This window comes from Myotis lucifugus, unplaced genomic scaffold (assembly GCF_000147115.1).
Source record: "Myotis lucifugus unplaced genomic scaffold, Myoluc2.0 scaffold_46, whole genome shotgun sequence".
Classification (NCBI taxonomy): Eukaryota; Metazoa; Chordata; class Mammalia; order Chiroptera; family Vespertilionidae; genus Myotis; species Myotis lucifugus.
Genome location: NW_005871094.1, coordinates 2,320,044 through 2,338,651, shown reverse-complemented (window position 1 = coordinate 2,338,651; position 18,608 = coordinate 2,320,044). Strand labels below are relative to the sequence as shown.

Genomic DNA, 18,608 nt, shown 5'->3' with positions numbered 1-18,608 from the left:
GGTATCTGGGGTTTGTTTAGCTTCTATAATTGCAACATTGTTTCTTAGAGTGCAGCTCAGAGGCCAGCAGCGGCAGGCGGGGAACCTTGGCTTCCTCCATCACTGGAGCAACCAAGCCTCATGTTCGCTTCAGCTGCCTGGCTGCTGGCTGCCGTCTTGGTTGGCAGTTAATTTGCATATCGCTCTGATTAGCCAATGGGAAGCATGTCAGAGGTACGGTTAATTACCATGTTTGTCTATTATTAGATAGGATTGATTTCAGAGAGGAAAGGAGAGGGAGGGAGGAAGGGAGAGAGAGAGAGAGAGAGAGAGAGAAATATTAATGAGAGAGAATCATTGATCAGCTGCCTCCTGCATGCCCCCACTGGGGACTGAGCCCACAACCCAGGCATGTGCCCTTGACCAGAATTGAACCCAGGACCTTTCAGTCCACAGGCCAACACTCTATCCATTGAGCCAAACTGTCTAGGGCAAAGATCCGCATTTTCAATAAAGAAATCAGGCTGCTGTAGGTGAGGAAGCCTCTTAGCAACATCCCACTCCAAGGCTGCATTTCTTCTAGCTGCAGATCTGCTCTCCGGGTGTATGGGGTGGTGGTGGTGGAGAAGTGGGGTGGGGGGTGACCTGATGAAAGGCTGGCAGGTCTGTTTCTGAACTTCTGTGTGTCCTCTCGTTACAGAGATAAGGCTCTCCAAGACGGCTGCACAGACTCCTGAATGCCCCCTGTTCCCATGGGGTCCCCAGCAATGCTGTGATGGGGACTGGTGGAGGGAGGTGAGGAGCAGGGCCGGGGTGGGGGAGGGGGGACCAGGGAGTGGGGAGAGGGGCAAGAACAGTTCCTCGGGGGTCCTCAGAGACCCTGGGTCAAAGGTGCCTGAGAGCCAGAATGGACAGGGCCTTGACCTAGGCAGACTTTTGGAGTGAAATAATTTTATATTTATCTTGAAAAGAGAGGAGAACTGACTCTTACCGCATGCTTTCTAGGTGACAGTTTATTTATACATAATAAAAGCATAACATGCTAATTAGACTGGACAGCCCAACAACCTTTAATGTTCCACCAAAATCCATCCGAAGCTGAATGTCAAGAGTGCCCCCATGTCCCAAGTACCCTATGTGCATGCTGTAAGGTGGCCTCATTTATGGTCCTTAAAGTCACTGTGAGGTGGATCCTGGATAAGAATCCAAATGCATGCCCCCCCCCCCTCAAGTGCACACTGCTTGGACTAGACCTTGTGACCTTTGCTTAACCCCTGTCCTGGGGAGAAGCAGCTTGCCCCAGGTCAGAGAGCAGCAAGGGGGCGCCTGGCGTGGCTGCTACCCCTCGTGTGAAATGATGTAGTGGGATCGTCACCATCATGACATACTTAGGGGTGCTGGGCTTCAAGCAAAAAGACATCTATATGCAAGAGTATATTCTACAGTGAAGGGGAAATGATTTTTTTCCCCCTAAACTGGAAAAATACCTGCTTCCTACTGTCCCAAAGGGTGACAGCTTTTAAAGGTCTCTTTCATGTAACTCCTCTTACTATTCATTCCCCTTTCTTCTTCCCATACTTAAAACATCATTATACTCGGATTTCTCTTCAGATCACATAATCTTTCACCTTTTATACTTCCCCTGTCCCATCGTTGTTTAATGCATCTCTCAGTTTCCATGACATCCACATGTTTTCCTCTTTTCTCCTGAGACCCAAAGCCTGTGCCCAGGAGCCTTTAATTCCAGGTGCCTTCTCTACGCTTCTGGATAACCCTATAAGGTAGGCGGCATAGCCCCGTTTGAGGGATGCTGCAACTGGGCTCAGTGGCAGGTGAGGGGAACATCCATTGGGGACATCCAAGGAGTCCTCTGCTGGGCGCATGCAGACCCTATGAGGTTACCGAGGTGACATGGGTTTCGCCTTCCTGTCCCATTCGGCCTCCTCTCGAAAAGAAGTCGCCACCTGGCAAGGTGAGAAGGTCAACCCAGCCCGCCCTCTTGTGGGCCTTGGGACCCCCAAGTTACATTGTTTCTTCCGCTGCCCGCACCTCATTGGCCCGCCGCAGCGCATCCCCATTGGCTGTGGGTGCTGGGGACATGCCCTGATTGGTCCGTGCCTAGATGCTGGGTCTATTTTTTGGCCAGGGCAGAAGCCATGGTCCCCACTCTTGCTGGCACAAGGCCCGCGATCGCTGTCATCGCTGTCACTGCCATCAGGGCTTCCCGTGGCCTCCTGCGTGTCCAGAGAGTGGGGACGTCGTGTGCACAGGTGCCCATCCCTCCAAGTGTGAGTATCGATTACATGCTGAGGTAATCACACCCACCCACCTCCAGAAGGGTGCACTTGGCCTTGTGTCAAGCCGGTGCATCTATCTAAACAGGTGAACATTTAGGTCTGGGGCCAGACTTCAATACAAATGTTTGTATATGTCATTTTGACAACCTATATATATATATTTCTGACAATGACTGGACTTTTTCTTTTTTTACGTGATCTGACAGGTGTGCCTAGGGTTTGAATGGATCACACTTGAATACTTAAAAGTGGTGGAAAGTTTCTCTGAACCTTATTTTCTTAAATTTAGTCTAGGGTGTGTGTGTGTGTGTGTCTAAGCAGGTGTTTTAATAGGAATGCATTTGGTAATGAAAGTATGCTTTGGTTTATAGATGAGAATTAACAGAAATATGGCATGTAGTAGGTATATACTCTATCTATACTGAGTTCCCTCGATTCGCACTCCTTTTAGATGCCCAAACCTGCTCAGTTTTCTGAGTCAGAACAGAATATCCAGGTTCGTTCCCTTGTCTAATTCCGCCCCACCCCTCTTATGTGGTAATTGGGCAGCATCACTTTCAAAGGCTCTTTAAGCTTCTCAGAGGTGTGTGCCTCTTATTGTGAACGGTGCCAAGAACTGAATTCATGAGACTGTAAAGATCCAGAGAGGCCTTTGGGGTTTGGGTGGAACTAGCTGTTATTCTCTGTCCCCATGGTTGTCTCTTGATCTTCAGTTTCCTTTAGCTCTCTCAACCCAAGGCCTCTGCTCACCCCCAGGCCTGGGTGGTGTGGTCTTGGCTGTCCAGGCAACAGAACTCTTCGTGGTTTTAGTGTGGGAGAAGGCGCTGGGAAAGGGAGTGTTCGCATTAATCACGTATGGATCGCCATATGGTACGCATGGTACGTACCCTGGGAGGGACACCTTGTCTGCTGGATACACGGATCCTAAGGACCTTACTGATCCTGGGGTGGGGGCATTCTAGGTGGGAGGAATAGAGGTTGCTGGGCTGGAGAGCAGATGCTTCTTTTGTCGGTAGTGAGGGGAAGGGAAAAGGGAGATGCTGAGTTTTCCAGGCTATTACAATGCAGATTTCCAGGCCCTGGGGATGGAGTCTCAGACTATACCCTCTAGCTTTTCTAATTCCTTATACTGTTGGGAGCGGTGTCCTGAACACTCTTTGCATCTGTACAGAGTTTTTTTGGGGAAAAGGTTTGTTTGTGCTTTCTCTTGTTTTTAAATAAAAGATGACTTCCTGATTTCGTTTTTAGAGTTAGTTCCCCCAGTGCTAGCAAAAAGCCAGCCTTGGAATAAGGCAAAAAGGTCCTGCCCTCCCCTCCCCATCCTAGACTGTGACTTCTGTGGCACTTGTCCCGGCAGATCCATCCCTTCACACAGAAGGGACAGATCCAACTGTATTACTGCAACAGAGAGCTCTCCAAAAAATAGCAACTTAAGCTCCAGTCAGGTCCACAGTGCACGTTAATAAAGATAACTTGAAAAGAATGTCTTATGGGCAATTCATAGCAAATCATTCCTCGTGGAGAGCGCGAGGCAGCATTTAGGAGCAGAATATTTAAAACTGCACAAGGTCTAGTCACGCTCAACACCTCCTTGGCTTGATTCTCCCTTAAAGCAGAGTGGAAGGACCTTCTCCCATCTTCCTTGTGGTGTGCTCCACCCCCACCCCAACCCCGGCGTCACCCAGCTCCTGACCCCGGGAGTCTGGGGCAGGCGGGGTGAGGTGGAGGTCACAGGTCCCAGTTGCTGGGCAGGATGCTCTAGCGCCACCTTCTCTCCTAGCAGTGGCCGTGAAAGCTGCCCCTAGGGGGAGCTAGTAATGGGATGGTCTGCCCCCTATGGGAGAGGCCGAGGGCTGCACCCTTATCCTGTGCCTGAAACTGACCACACAGCCATCTAGACATTTTAGGAATGTCTTTGGGTAGAAGCCTGGGAGAAAGCCAAATTATCAGCATTGGCACTGGGAGCGTTCCAGATGTCCCACAGCCCGGAGGCCTTTGGTAATAGAATTTCTAGACTTAGAGAATCCGAGATTCTGGGAGGTCCCCGGTATTTTCACCTCCATTCACTGACTTAAAGTCCCTGGTGTCCAGGTGCATTCATCTCCCTTACATTTAAATAATAATGAAAAAGAATAAATTTTTAAAAAGAAGAGATGCCTTAGATCAGCAGTTCTCAACCTGTGGGTCGCGACCCCTTTGGGGGTCGAACGACCCTTTCACAGGGGTCGCCTAATACCATCGGGAAACACATATATAATTACATATTGTTTTTGTGATTAATCGCTATGCTTTAATTATGTTCAATTTGTAACAATGAAATTGGGGGTCACCACAACATGAGGAACTGTACTAAAGGGTCGCGGCATTAGGAAGGTTGAGAACCACTGCCTTAGATGGTTGTTTCAGCTGGGCTTTTTATCTGCAAGTTCCTGGCTCATTAAACCCTGAAGGAATGGACCGCTCACACCCAGGGAGGTCCCAAGGCAGGGCAGGGTCTGGTCAGCGTCTCAGTGATGTTACCAAGGACTCGGTTTGTCTCTCTGCTCTGCTTCAATTTAAGGCTGACTTCTCACCTTCCCTGTCCTCCCCACTTTCCCTGCCTCTCTGACTCCCACAGCAATCGAGCTGTCATTCCTCTCTATCAGGTTAGAGAGAGAAAGATGTCCTGTGGCTGCTTCTCAATCAAGGAAGAACTTTTCCAGAAATTCCCATCAAACGTCTTTTCTCTCATTGGCCAGATTTGGCCAGATTGACAGATTACTGAGCCAATGACCTGCATAATCAAGATCAGATTGCATTTAGACCAGCCAGGCCCAATCTCTGGGAGGAGTGTCAGTTCTCACCCCAAAGAGCATTGCTACCATTCAGTGAAGTTGGCTTTGGCCAACCCAGTGCTGGGTGACAAGGCCAGCAGAACAAGGAGCAGTTATGTCCCACGTAGAGACAGAGCCACTGTTACTGTGGCTTCTAAAGTAGTTGCAGCTCCTGGTCCATCTGGCGTGGTTCTGCTGTGGAACAGCTGTGTTTGGAGCCAGGCCTGGACTCCGGGTCGGGGGGTGCTGGGTGCTCCAGAAGGGCGGTGGGGCCTGCCTGTGCCCCTCCCGAGCTGGCCTGTGAGGGGGTTGCCTGGTGGGGGCAGCGTGTGGCCTGCAACTTCAGTGGGCAAACTGGCTGAGGGCAGGGATTTAGGTCCTGGGCCCCTGCCCCCGGCCCGGGGGGAGGCACACAGAGGTGAAGGGCCTCTAGGCTGATGGACACGGGAGCTCACTGACCCTCCCCAGATCCTGTTGGAGGTGACCAAAGGGATAGCTAAAAGAGGGCACAGGAAATGTCTAGAAAACAAGGAGGGGGCCATCCACAAGGCCAGAGTCCCAAGGGGTTCGGTTCAGGGGAAGCACATTGTCTGAGGACTCGAAGGGCAGACACAACCCCTGGCGGAGAACCCCCCCTCCTCTCTGGGGGCTGCCTGTGGACCGGTGCAGGATAAAACAGCCCGGCAGCGAAATTGTGCGTGTGAGAAGGTTCCATGCAATAGTTCATCTAAAATTCAAATTTAACAAAGTATCCTGTATGTTTATTTGCTAAATCTGGCAATCTTAAGTGTTTAGCACGTTCCTGTGGAATATTTAATATTCTTCAACAAGTTAAGGAGAAGCGGGACCAAAAACTGTCTAAATAGCAAGATTCCCAAGTTGGGGATATATGCCATAATATGCCTAGGGGAAGGATGGAGGGAAAGAAGTCACTATGTTAACAATGGGCCTCTCCAGGTGGGATTGTTTCTTGGTGATTTTTATTTTTTCTATCGGTTTCTATTTTCACGACAAACATGTAATTCTTTTATAAAGCAGACAATATTCAATAATAGCTAATATGGCCCTCGCCAGTTTGGCTCAGTGGATAGAGCCTGTGGACTGAAGGGTCCCAGGTTCAATTCCGGTCAAGGGCACATGCCTGGGTTGTGGGCTTGATCACCAGTAGGGGCCATGCAGGAGGCAGCCAATCAATGATTCTCTCTCACCACTGATGTTTCTATCTCTCTCTCCCTCTCCCTTCTTCTCTGAAATCAATAAAAATATATTTTAAAAAAATAGCTAATATGTTTGAGCCATGATGTGCCTGGTGCCTCACACAGCTCTTATTTAATCCTTGCAAAACCCTATGAGTAGGCACTGTTGTGACTGCTGCTTATAGAGGAGGATTCGAGAGATGAGGTCACTTGTCTGAGATCACGCCGCTTACTGAGTGGCAGGGCTGGGTGTTGGCTCTCCTGCAGCCTAACTCCAGAGACAAGTTATGGCTCAAATGGGCTCTGCACCTGCAGAGGTGTAGATGAGCCCTCCTCCAGGTAAACTGAGGCTCAGCTCGGGCTGCTGCCTCTCATGCCGTCTTCTTTAGGAAGAGGATACCACCGTCCCCAGCACCTCCCTCTGGGGTCGGCAGTTTGTTCTGGGCGGGCAAGAGCTTCATATTCCCCTCCTGGGAAGGTCACCAAGCAGAGACCCTGAGGGTCTGATCGGGCCCAGCATTCATGGGCACGCCCTTTGGAGCTGAGGGGGAAAGAGAGACGGTCTTGCTCCTCATCCCTCAGCAGCCCAGGGCAAAGGTCAAACTGTTCTGTGCTTTCTTTCAGCTCCTTTTTGAAGATGCCTACGATGTGGCATGTTTCCTGGATAAAAGTGAGGCGTCTAGCTGCAGGTGAGGACAGGGTATGAGATGGTGTGTGTGTGTACATGTGTGTATTGTGTGTGCATGTGTGTACGCACATGTGTGAGTGTGTGCATGTGTGTGGGGGGTACCCCTGCTGGGATGCTTAGGAGCCTCCCCTGCAGCCCTTCAGAGGGGTGCATAATGCAGTGGGAATTCTGGGGGATCCACTTTTTCCTGTGATTCGAAGTGGGCTGGTCCTAGGATTGTGCCATTGCCCTGGGGACAGTGTTGTCTGGGGTTCTTCTGTGCAGAAAATTCTTCCATCCTGGCCCAGGGCTGACACACAGGTTATCAACTCCAGATTGTCCGTGTTGCCCTGTTTTCCCGGGGTGAGGTGGCCACGGGCAGGTTACAGCCCTCGGTCTGACCTGAGAGGCGGCGGGGGGTCTGGCCCCGAGAAACTGAGCCAACATGGAAACAGGCCCCATGTCCCTCTCCTTTCCTCTCTGAAATCAATAAAAAATCTTTTTTCTACGTTGCCTGGGAAAGGTGGGGGCTGCTGCCAGAAGGTTCCCAGCTGGCTGGAATGTGAGGTCAAAATGCCAGCTGTCCTGGCGTGACTCCCGGCTTCTTTGCTCTGGGTCCCTGGGTGTTGGCTTCTCTCCTTGTCCCAGGAAGGCAGGGGGAAGGACTCTGCAAAACAGGCCTTTTCTCTGCATCCGTGTTCCCCCTGAGACCTCCTGGGTGGAGGCATCTGAAGGGACTGAACTCAAGTGTGCGATGTGCCCGCAGGTGGGCCAGAGCCGTGGGGCGTCTCTGTAGAGGTCGACTCTTAGGGACAGAGGACATCTTGTCCCTCTGTTCCCGAGGCCATAGCTCAGGGCCCTACGTTAGGACCCAGGAGCCAGTCCCCCCATTGTCTCACTTTCCCAGCGGGTGCCAGACGTGACATTGAGCTGAGGCGATGCAAACCTTCCGAGAAGGACTCCTAGCTCTCCGAGGACTCAGCGGGGTGTTTGAAAGTGCTTGCTTCACACCATCATCCAAGTTTTTAGGGGGTACGAGCAGAGGTCAAAGAGTAGGATTCAAAACATTGGCTGTTTCTCTCCTCTGCCGTCAGTTCTCTGTTCGCCAGCTGCAACCCAGAGAACCCGGAAGAAAAGTTTCAGCTCTACACGCAGATCATCGACTTCTTTGAAGACCTCTGCTGTGTCCACACTCAAGAGAAGCAGGTAGGACGGAGCGGAGTGGGAGACCTCCGCCCCCCTCCCCTCCATCCGCAGGACCCAGGTCCCTTGAGGGGAGCTAGATCTTGCCCGGATCACACCACAAGGCCAGGTGGGGACGCTCTCATTCTCTGTGGCCTGCTCCATGGATGCTCGACTTCAGCCTAAGGCAGCCTGTGGGATGGAAGACGTCGGGGAAACTGAGGGGAGAGAGAGGGATGCCCTTTAGGGCAGACCCTGATGTAGTGACCAGGTCCCAGGGCCTGGCTCGTCCCAGGAATTCCTAAATGTCCTGTGACTCCTTGACTCCTTGCCAAGAGGCAGGGCTGTTTCCCCATCCAGACCCCGGGCAATATTTGCTCTCAGCTTTGGGAAGATGTTAATTTCTGGCGCAGGTCTTGGTTAGGAAGTATATTCTGGAAGCTTCCTTGGGGGGAGGAGTTTATGCCTGAGCCATGAAGCGTCATAGCCATAGCTTTGCTGTACTAATTTAGAAAAACTACAATTGTCTGTCTTAAAAGGTAAGCAGTAATAATGAGAATGTCTGTGTAAAAATAACCAGGACAGCTTTTCAACAGGCTGAGGAGTAGCGTGGCCCTTTTCCCACGGAGCCCCGGTGAGAACGCATTAGTGGGACAGTCTTTGCTCTCCCTGCTACCTTGCTGCACTCGGGGCAGAAAAGGAAGAGCAAGCAGGGGTGGGCGTAGCCACACAAAGCAGAGGCGCTCAAACTGGGATCACCTGGAGAGCGTCTTGGAAATGCGGGCTCCCGGGGCCCCAAACCCCAAGGTGCTCACTCAGTGTTTCAAGGTGGGACCCCAGGAATCTGTATTTTGAACAGGTTACTCTAGAGCAACCATGTCAAACTCCAAGGCTAACACAGGCCAAATAAACAAGGCATGTGGCCCACGTGAGTTTGACATGCTTGCCCTGGAGGTTCTGGTGCAGGAGGCCTGGGGCCTTCAGAGCTGCTGGTGTGAAGAGGGAACTTCCGTTTTCTCCCCATCCATCCCCCCCCCCCCCCCGTGGGCTCCGTGGGAGGTGACCGAGTGACACTTCATTGTTGGTGCCACACACTAGCACCCGCTCGGTGGTGCACAACTCCTCATTCTGGAGGCCAGAAGGCAAATGAAAGTGCAGGCAGGGCATGCCATCGTCTCTGGAAGCTGGAGGGAGGAATCCCGCCACGCCTGGTCCTCGCTTCTGGCGGCCCGCAGCCCTCGCACTCCTCGGCGGGCAGCTGCATCCCTTCAGCCGCTGCCGCTGCCTTCACGAGCCCTTCTTCTGTGCCTCTCCGTCCCTCTCATCTTCTTATAAGGACGCCAGTCATTGGGATTGAGGGCCACCCCGAGTCCAGGATGAGTTCATCTCAAGACCCTTAACTCATCATAATTGCAAAGACCCTCTTTCCAAATAAGGTGGACAAGAACTTGGGGGAACACTAGTCCATACACTGCAGCACCCCAATTCCTGAAAACACCTCTCACCGCTGTTGCTTTTGCAAACCTGCAGCTTCACATGCCTCAGACGCCCTTTTCAGGGGCTTAAGGAACTAGAACATTTTGAACATATTCGAGCACTTTGTGTGACAGACTTGAGTGTCTGGACCCCTTGCATCCCCTTTACTCCGACTCCCTCTTTTCTCAACCTTTGCCGTTGCCTTCACCCTGAACAAGGGGCCCAGGTGATCTTCCTCTGACCACCGGATCCCTCTCGGATACGCTGGCTCCCCGTGCACCCGCCCCCCTCAGGAGAGCACGGGAATGAGGACCCTTCTCCTGAGCCGGAAAGGCTTCATCTGCAGGCTCATCCCCCAATCTGGCTGTCACCCTGGGACCAGGTTCCCCATTCATGAGATGGTTACCTGGGGGATGCCTCCCAGGGCCCCAGGGGATCAACCCCAGACCAGCAGGGCTAACAGAGGACAGGGGTCATTTCCTGCTGGGGTGGGGAGAGGCAGCACGTGCAAAAACCCGGGGACATACTCTCAGAGGGAGAAGTGACGGGGGATTCGGAGAGGTTGGCTGGGGTTCTTGTAAAGGGAATGAGGAACTTACTAAACAGACATGGTGCTGCTTCTTGAAAAAAACGATCTCCTAACAGCGCACCCGTGTTCAACTTCAAGTTACCAAAAGGCACACAAGGAAAACAGTGTCTTTCCTATCGGCGCCCCTTGGTTACGACCCAGGCCTGCCTCAAAGGCAACCACCACGACCAGTTTCTTGAACAGCCATCCAATGTTTATGAATTCTTTCAAACACAAATGGCGGTCTGCTGTGCACCTTGCTTTGCATCTTGTCCTTTTTTTAAAAAATATTTTTGACTTTTATTTGCTTATTTATTTTTTTAGAGAGAGAGAGAGAGGAAGGGAGAGGGAGGAAGAGAGAGAAACAGCGATGTGAGAGAGAAACATCAAACACTAACTGGCTGCCTCCTGCATGCCCCGCTCCGGGGATGGAGTCCGAAACCCAGGAATGGAACCAGCAACTTTTTGGTTCATGGGACGATGCTCAACCAATTGAGCTACACCAGCCAGGGCGCTCTTGCCCTTTTAAATTAGTATGTCCCACAGATAGAGAGCGATTACATTCCTTTTTTTGAAACATGGTGTTCCATTGGTAGATGCGTCACGGTGTAATTCAAAGTCCTCTATCGATAAGCATTTGAATAAAGCTTTAAGACTTCGCCTGTCTCTCTTCTGGGCTCCTGGAATTCCCCAGGATAGGAAAGAAGCCAGTCTGCAGTATCCAGGAAAAGCCTTTTCTGTGGTCAAAGAGTAAAATGGACATGGGACCTCCCCCCCACTGCCCTTACTTCCTGGCCATAAGCTGGGGGTGAAGATGGCTGAAAAGATGTGGGTAGAGACTGAGGGAGCGGGGCACGCCTACGGTGGAGGAGCCTCCTCGCCCCCCAATCTGGCTGTCGCCCAGGGCCAGGAATCCTTAAAAAAATATCAATCCTCTTCCACCCTGTGTGTTGCAGGAAGCAGACCTTCCCATAGACGACGAGCTGTTGATGTTGCAGTGCTTGGAGACCTTTGATGATGAAGATCTGTAGTGCAGAAGGGCTGGGAGGAGAGGCAATGAATGAAGTGGACAGTTTCCAAGTTTGAATGCCCGTTGCACCCGCCTCGGCCTTCTGGGATATTTTGGATGGACTCTCCCAGAAGCATGTTGATGGTTTTCGTTTTGATTATTATAAAGCATTAAGAGCAGCGTGGCTCTGTGTTGGTCTTTCAGGGTTGTTTGGTGAAGGGGCTGTCCTGCAGGGGACACACCTGTTCCCCCTCTGCTCCTTTGGGCGGGGTGGTGCCGGGCGCCGCTGAGCCACAGGCCCTGGGGCTTCCCAGAGAAGGACAGGCAGCACCTGTCTGTGGAGGTGCCAAGATCCTGGGTACTTTCCGTGCACTCTGGGTTCAGGTTGTTCTGCGGGGTTCTGGAGAGTTCTGGGGACCACCCGTTCATCCTGCATGCTCTGGGAGCCCGGAGTAGTGCTGACCCCAAACGAGTGCTACAGGACACCAGTCAGGGTGGGACCAGCGACACCTGCTTCTTCTGGTCATAAAGACCCCTGAACGGAGCCCACGCCAGGTCTCAGCGCTTTCCAGCGAGGCTCCTGGGCAGAGAGTGTATCATGTCCCTGGGCATGTACACTGGGAGTGATATTTTGTCAAACATTATTCTAGATGCTTCTATGACGGTATTTTTCATGTAATGAACATGTAAATCAGTAGACTTTGAGTAAAGCAGGTTACTCACCCTAATGTGGTGGGCCTTGTCTAATCAGTTGCAGGACCGACTAGACCAAAAGAAAAGACTTAAGGGAGAAGGAATTCTGCCAATGACAGCCCTCAGAGACTCAGGCTGCAACTCTCCCAGCCTACTGGAGTCTACCCTGCAGATTTTGGACTTGCCAGCCTCCACAATCCAGGAGCCTTTGGTTTAAAGACTCTCTCTCTCTCATGTGTGTGTGTGTACAGCACATATGTGCATATATAGTACATAGCTAACACATGTATATAGGCGTGTGAACATATATGTATGTAGGTATGTGAACATATGTATGTGAACATACACACACATGCTGTTGACTTGTTTTCTCTAGAGAACCCTGACGAATCCACTGAATGTACAGAGAGAATGGGGATGGGTTTGCCTGGATCTTTACAGTTTACACATTTTAGAGACAGTAGCTCCCCTCTACTGAAGGCCGTTTCATCTGTCTGCTCCACAGCCCAGCTCTCACCGCTCACCGTCCTGTGATGCAGGAGGCAACCCCAAGGACGCCCACTGGGGGGGGGGGGGGGTGCAGGGCTGCAGCTTTGTTGGCACCTGACTGTTTGCAAACTGCAGGGGCACAGAGGGGAGGGCCTGGAGGGGCCAGCAGGGCCACCTGCCTCTTTTGGAAGAGACCTGTTCTTTCAGCCAACAGCCCCATCTCCGTCCCCTGCTCCACCCGAGGCTTCTTCTCCCAAGGCATCAAAATGTCCTAAGAACGTGCAGACTGTGGGAGTTTCGATGGGGATGGACATCAGGCTACACTGGTTTCCATGACAGACAGCAGGGCTGGAGCCAGGGAAGGATGCAGCCTGAGGTCAGGCCGCGGGGACGGAGTGCTAGGTCACAGCATGCTTGTCATGGTCTTCACCTACTGCGTATTCGGCTGCCACAGTGTATGGGACGCTGGGGGTGCTCAGGAGGGTGTGGTCCCTACCCATGGCTGCACATTCTGGGTTGGGGTGGGGTGGAGCCGGCTTGGGGACCTGCATCAGAGAGACAGCCTCACATCCGGGTATCTATGGCACCCTGCAGGCGCTCTCCTGAGAAATCCTGGGAGCAGAGTGTGAGCTGACTCACTCCCATCGCCCCTTTCCCACCAGGTTCCCGCCTGGGCCAGAATGGGAGGAACCGGGTGCAGGAGGAAGTGCAGCACTTGGTGCCAATCCCACAGGGGAGGCCGTAGATCTCCAAGACCCTCGTAGTCTCCTCCGACCCCTGGGCTTGACTCCATGCCAGGAGGCCTCGCTCCTCCAGACTTCCTGAGAGGAGACAGGGAGCAGTCAAGACTGGGCGCAGGGAGAGTGGGCGAAGGTGAGCTGGAAGGCGCCTCTGGTGCCCCCTGCAGGCACTCATGAGGTCTCCTCTCAGCGCCCTCCACCTGCCAACAGAGCCGCCAAGCCCATCACAGGAATCACAGCTCAGCTCGACCGGGCTCCTCAGGCATCCCTGAGCCCCAGGTGGGGCTGACCGTGCAGAACTCGGGCAGGACCTTGTATGAACCACTGTCCTGTCATTGGGGCTGGCTTTTCCACATGTTAATGTTTCTGGAATGCAGACACATTTTACACGTGGAGGAGACAGGAATGTGGAAAAGAGAATAGAAGCAGATGCTATCATAGAGGTCATTGCAAGAGGCTGTGGGAGGGCCAAGAAGGGAGCGTGGGGGCCCAGCCGGAGTGGCTCCGTGGTTGAGTGTCATCAACCTATGAACCAGGAGGTCACAGTTCAATTCCCAGTCAGGGCACATGCCTGGGTTGCAGCTTGATCCCCAGGGTCGGGTGTGCAGGAGGCAGCCGATCAATGATTCTCTCTCATCATTGATGTTTCTCTCTCTCTCTCTCTCTCTCTCTCCACCTTCCTCTCTGAAATCAATGAAAATATTTTTTTTAAAGAAAAGAAGGGAGCATGGGAAGCCATCGATGATGGTAGCTCTGCACTCTCCACCTTCCACATCCTCAGCACTTAGAGACCCAGTTGGCTAATCATCGCACTTATCACCTCGGATGGCAATTGCCTGCTTTCTTGACTCTCTCCCACAGTAGCCTGTGGGTTTCTGGGAGGCAGGGGGCATGTCTTTCTGCTCTTCATATTCTCAGTTCCGGACCACCGGAAAGAAGCAAGTATTGCAGTGATGGCGAACCTTCTGAGCTCAGTGTGTCGGCATTTTGAAAAACCCTAACTTAACTCTGGTGCCGTGTCACATATAGAAATTTTTTGATATTTGCAACCATAGTAAAACAAAGACTTATATTTTTGATATTTATTTTATATATTTAAATGCCATTTAACAAAGAAAAATCAACCAAAAATATGAGTTCGCGTGTCACCTCTGACACGCGTGTCATAGGTTCGCCATCACTGAAGTATTATAATAAAGTGAGTCATAATCTTTGTGCTGGTGAAGTTTGTTTTAAAAAAACACACAACATAATATCTGTGAACCACAATAAAGTGAAGTGCAATAAAACAGGGTATGCCTGTACATAGCACCAGGAACACAAGTGCTCAAGGGGTTTCTATTAAAAACTAGAGGCCTGGTGCATGGATTTGTGCACTGGTGGGGTCCCTTGGCCTGGCCTGCAGGGATCAGGCTGAAACTGGCAGTCCAATATTCCCTGAGGGGTCCCGGAGTGGGAGAGGGCACTCTGCAAAGTTGCTGTCACTCAGCAGCTCCTGCATTGAGCGTCTGCCTCCTGGTGGTCAGTGTGCATCATAGCTACCAGATGGTTAGCCCACCTGGTCGCTTAGGCTTTTATATATATAGACTAGAGGCCCGGTACACAAAAATTTGTGCACTCGGGGTGGTCCCTCAGCCTGGCCTGTGCCCTCTCGCAGTCTGGGACCCCTTGGGGGATGACCACCTGCTGTTTTAGGCCCACTCCCTGGGGAATTGGGCCTAAGCTGGCAGTCAGACATCACTCTGGCAGCCCAGGAGCCCTCAGGTGATGTCCACTTGCCAGCGGGGAGCAGGCCTAAGCTGCAGTCGGACATCCTTAGCGCTGCTGAGTAGGCAGGAGAGTCTCCCACCACCACCGCTGTACTGGCAGCCATCAGCCTGGCTTGTGGCTGAGCAGAGCTCCCCCTGTGGGAGCGCACTGACCACCAGGGGGCAGCTCCTGCACTGAGCGTCTGCCCCCTGGTGGTCAGTGTGTGTCATAGTGACCAGTCATTCCCAGTCTTTCTGCTGTTAGGGTCAGTTTGCATATTACCTTTTTACTATATAGGATTGAGGCCTGGTGCACGGGTGGGGGCGGGCTGGTTTGCCCTGAAGGGTGTCCCGGATCAGGGTGGGGTCCCACTGGGGTGCCTGGCCAGTCTGGGTGAGGGGCTGAGGGCCGTTTTCAGGCTGGCCAAGCCCCCCGGCGATGGAAGCTCCCAGCTTTTCCTTCTTTTCTTTTTTAATTCTGGGATTTATTTACCTTCTATAATTGAAACTTTGTTGCCTTCAGTGGAGCTCAGAGCTGGCCGGGAAGCTTGGCTTCCTCCATCACTGGAGCAATCAAGCCTCCTGCTTGCTTCAGCTCCATGGCTGCCGGCCACCATCTTGGTTGGGTTAATTTGCATATAGTCGCTCTGATTGGCTGGTGGGGGTGGCTTAAGGCGTAGCAAAGGTATGGTCAATTTGCATGTTTGTCTTTTATTAGATTAGATATTAGTGAATGAGTGAATGAATGAATGGATACCTGCCTTCTCTCCCTTGTCAATTAGACTGCAGGCTCTAAGAGAGCCGGGCCTATGTCTTTTTCTTTTTGCTTCTGGTGTATTTATCACCTTAAAGCCCTGTGATGGGCTGAACTGTGTCCCCAAAAAAACTATGTTGAAGCCCTAATGATTGTATTTGGAGATAGGAGCTTTTAAGAGACGACTAAGTTAAGGAGCGGGGCTTTGGGGTGGGCCCTAGTCTAATCTGATGGGTGTCTTTATAAGAAGAGGAGACTAGGACACAGAGAGAGATCCTGGGGATGCACACCCACAGAGGAAAGGGCAAGTGAGGACACAGTGAGAAGGCAGCCGTTTGCAAGCCTAGGAGAGAGGCCTCAGGAGAAACCAACCCTGCCAACACCTGGATCTCAGATTTCCAGGCTCCAGACTGTGAGAAAATACATTGTGGTTGTTTAAGCCCCCAAGAAAGCTAATACAGACCCATATGCCCCACCCAGACCCATGGCCCATGCAGACTGTGGCCAGCCTGACCTGGTAATCAGTGCTGGAGGAACAAGGCGAGTGGCCCACATGCTGGCCACCTACCAGAACAGCTAGCTTACAGCGCGAAGGGAGCCCTACCAGGGATGGTGTTGTCCAGGAGGAAGGCCAGAAATCCACCGACAAACATGCCCGTGGTCAGCAGCACGTGGATGACCTGGTCCAGCTGGAGAATCCCTGGAGTGGAGATAAAAGTGATGAGGATTCCCAGGGCGCGAGGGCCCCGCTGGCCCGGCCCCTGGAGTGGTCACGGTCCTGAGGCTGGCGAGTCACCTGTCTGGAGCAGGTCCGAGTTCTTGTTCACCCAGTTGGGAATGGTGAGCCCACAGTAGATGGAGAAGCCAAAGACAAAGAGGTTCCTGGACGAGTTCATGTCCACGTGCTGTGGGGAGAGAGGCCCCGGCCGCCCGGAGACGCCAGTGCTGTGGCTGCACACCCAGCTGACACCCCTCCAAATGCCCCTTCCTCCCACCGCCACCATAGTTGTGGGGGCAGGAGGCTGAACTCAGCAACACATGCTCTCAGTGGACAAGCCAAGCTCCAATTCCCACTTGACCTTGGGAGCTCAGTGGTTTGGGTAATCCAATTCAAACTGATATAATTTCTGGTTTGGGGTGCTTCTATTTCTTTCTTCCATTGGGAGCCAGTGTGGTTACTGGGACCAAGAATCCCCCATCTTCCCCTTCCCTGGCTCTGTTCCATTCATCTCAATCCTGTGGGCTCCTTCCAGGGTGGGACATGCTGCTGCATTCCCACGGGCGCCCGGCTCACCTGCAGATTGGAAATCCCTATGGCTGCGATGATCCCGAACATCACGATGAACATGCCTCCGATTACGGGGGTCGGGATGGTGGCAAAAGCAGCCCCGATCTTCCCAAAGACGCCCATCAGGAGCAGCACGCAGCCCGAGGCAACAATCACCATCCTGCTCCCCACCTGAGGCATCCGGGAGATGGGAGGCGGAGCTCAGCACCAGCCGGGCCCCATGCCACCGGGGCCTCCACCCTGCTCCCGGGGACTCACAGCAGCAGCAGCAGCACCACCTAACCCCAGATTGGCCCCCCTCTGCTCACACATGGAAAGATGGGGGTGTAACCAGGTGGCAGCTGAAGACTCAGGTCTGGAGGCCTAACCCAGGCTGGGCCAGAGGTAAGTGGCCTCCCACCCAAATTTCAGAAAGTGAGGCACTTCTCCAGGGTTCACAAAGCCACTGACTCCTACGGGTGCCAGGATAGGCTTTCTGCCTGTGGAATGGCCACAGCCAAGAAGGGCAAGTGTGGTAAGCGGAAGGATGGTCCTTCGAAGAATCACGTCCTAATCCCCAAACCTGTGCATATGTCACCTTGCAGGGCAAAAGGGACTTTGCGGATGTGATGACGTCGAAGGTTTTGAGATGGAGAGTATGCTGAGTGATGCAGGGAGGCCTGATAATCACAAGGGTCCTGATAAGCAGAGCACCTTTCCTGCTGTGGTTGCAGGGAGATGTGACTTGGAAGAGAGGCCGGAGAGAGGCAGCATGGCTGGCCTGGACGGTGGGGGATGGGGAACCGTAGCCCAGGCATGTGAAGGGCCTCTAGCTGATGGGCAAAGCCAGGCGGTGGCTTCTCCTCTGGAGCCTCCAGGAAGGAACACTGGGCTGCCAACACCTCTATCTCACCCCCATGAGACCATGCCAGCCTTTCGGCCTCCGGATCAGTAAAGTAAATTTGGGTTGTTTGTAATCACCAAGTTTGTGTTCATTTGTTATAGCAGAAATAGGTGACTAATACACTGAGTGACAGATTTAGGTCCCCCACCTGCCCCCATGAGCCACCGTCAGCAGCCTTACCTTGGTGATACCCAGTGCCCCCACGTTCTCGCTGTAGGAGGTGGTGCCGTTCCCTGTGCCCCAGGCCCCTGCCAGCAGACAGCCGAGGCCCTCAATGCCAATGCCGCGGTTGATGGCATGCTTTGGAGGGGGCGGGGCCCCCACCAGCCGGGCACAGGCATAATAATCGCCTACTGATTCCACGATGGAGGCGATCACCCCGGCGATGAACCCAAAGACCCCAGCCAGGCTGATGGTGGGGAGACCCCACTGTCCTGAAAATGCAATGCAGAGGGAATGTTAATCCAGAAGATAACAGGGTGCTGAACCCCAATAATGTCTTTGCCGGAGGGGCCCCTGGAAGGCTTTGAAGACCGGGCAGCATGTCTTCAACCCTATAACAGTCCAGCAGTTTTGGCTCAGACTCCTGCCCTATCCTTTCTCCTCGGGGTGGGGCAGACATGCTGACCTCGAGGTCACTGTGCACAAAAAGAGCCAGCAATGGGGTGTCTCCCCAGAAAGGCCTCGAAGCATGTGGAAGATGAGAGTCTTACTCAGGCCAGGGCAGCCCCGTGGAACCTGATTATTCATAGGCCCTGAGCAAAGAACTGCGGGGAAAGCAGACCAGAAGTGGCTAAGAGATGGCCTTGAACTTGTCTCCCCTGAC

At 52.7% G+C, this 18,608-nt stretch overlaps 1 protein-coding gene across 5 annotated transcripts in view; it reads right to left on the bottom strand.

Annotated features, from left to right (window-relative positions):
* Window positions 1–5,828: 5,828 nt before the first annotated feature.
* The window catches only part of LOC102432713 (solute carrier family 23 member 2-like), a 31,701-nt gene continuing 18,921 nt past the window's right edge, over window positions 5,829–18,608 (bottom strand). For 3 of the 5 annotated variants that reach the window (XM_023753509.1, XM_023753506.1, XM_006088389.3), the window contains 5 exons: window positions 17,963–18,216; window positions 16,906–17,070; window positions 16,408–16,516; window positions 16,216–16,311; window positions 10,371–13,190 (listed from right to left, as the gene is read on the bottom strand). In XM_023753509.1, the coding sequence (XP_023609277.1) occupies window positions 12,934–13,190; window positions 16,216–16,311; window positions 16,408–16,516; window positions 16,906–17,070; window positions 17,963–18,216 (881 nt within the window). In that variant the 3' untranslated portion in view covers window positions 10,371–12,933. Of the gene's footprint in view, window positions 8,353–10,370; window positions 13,191–15,466; window positions 15,526–16,215; window positions 16,312–16,407; window positions 16,517–16,905; window positions 17,071–17,962; window positions 18,217–18,608 lie in introns of those variants that run through there. The other 2 variants (XM_023753508.1, XM_023753507.1) reach the window with 2 other exon arrangements.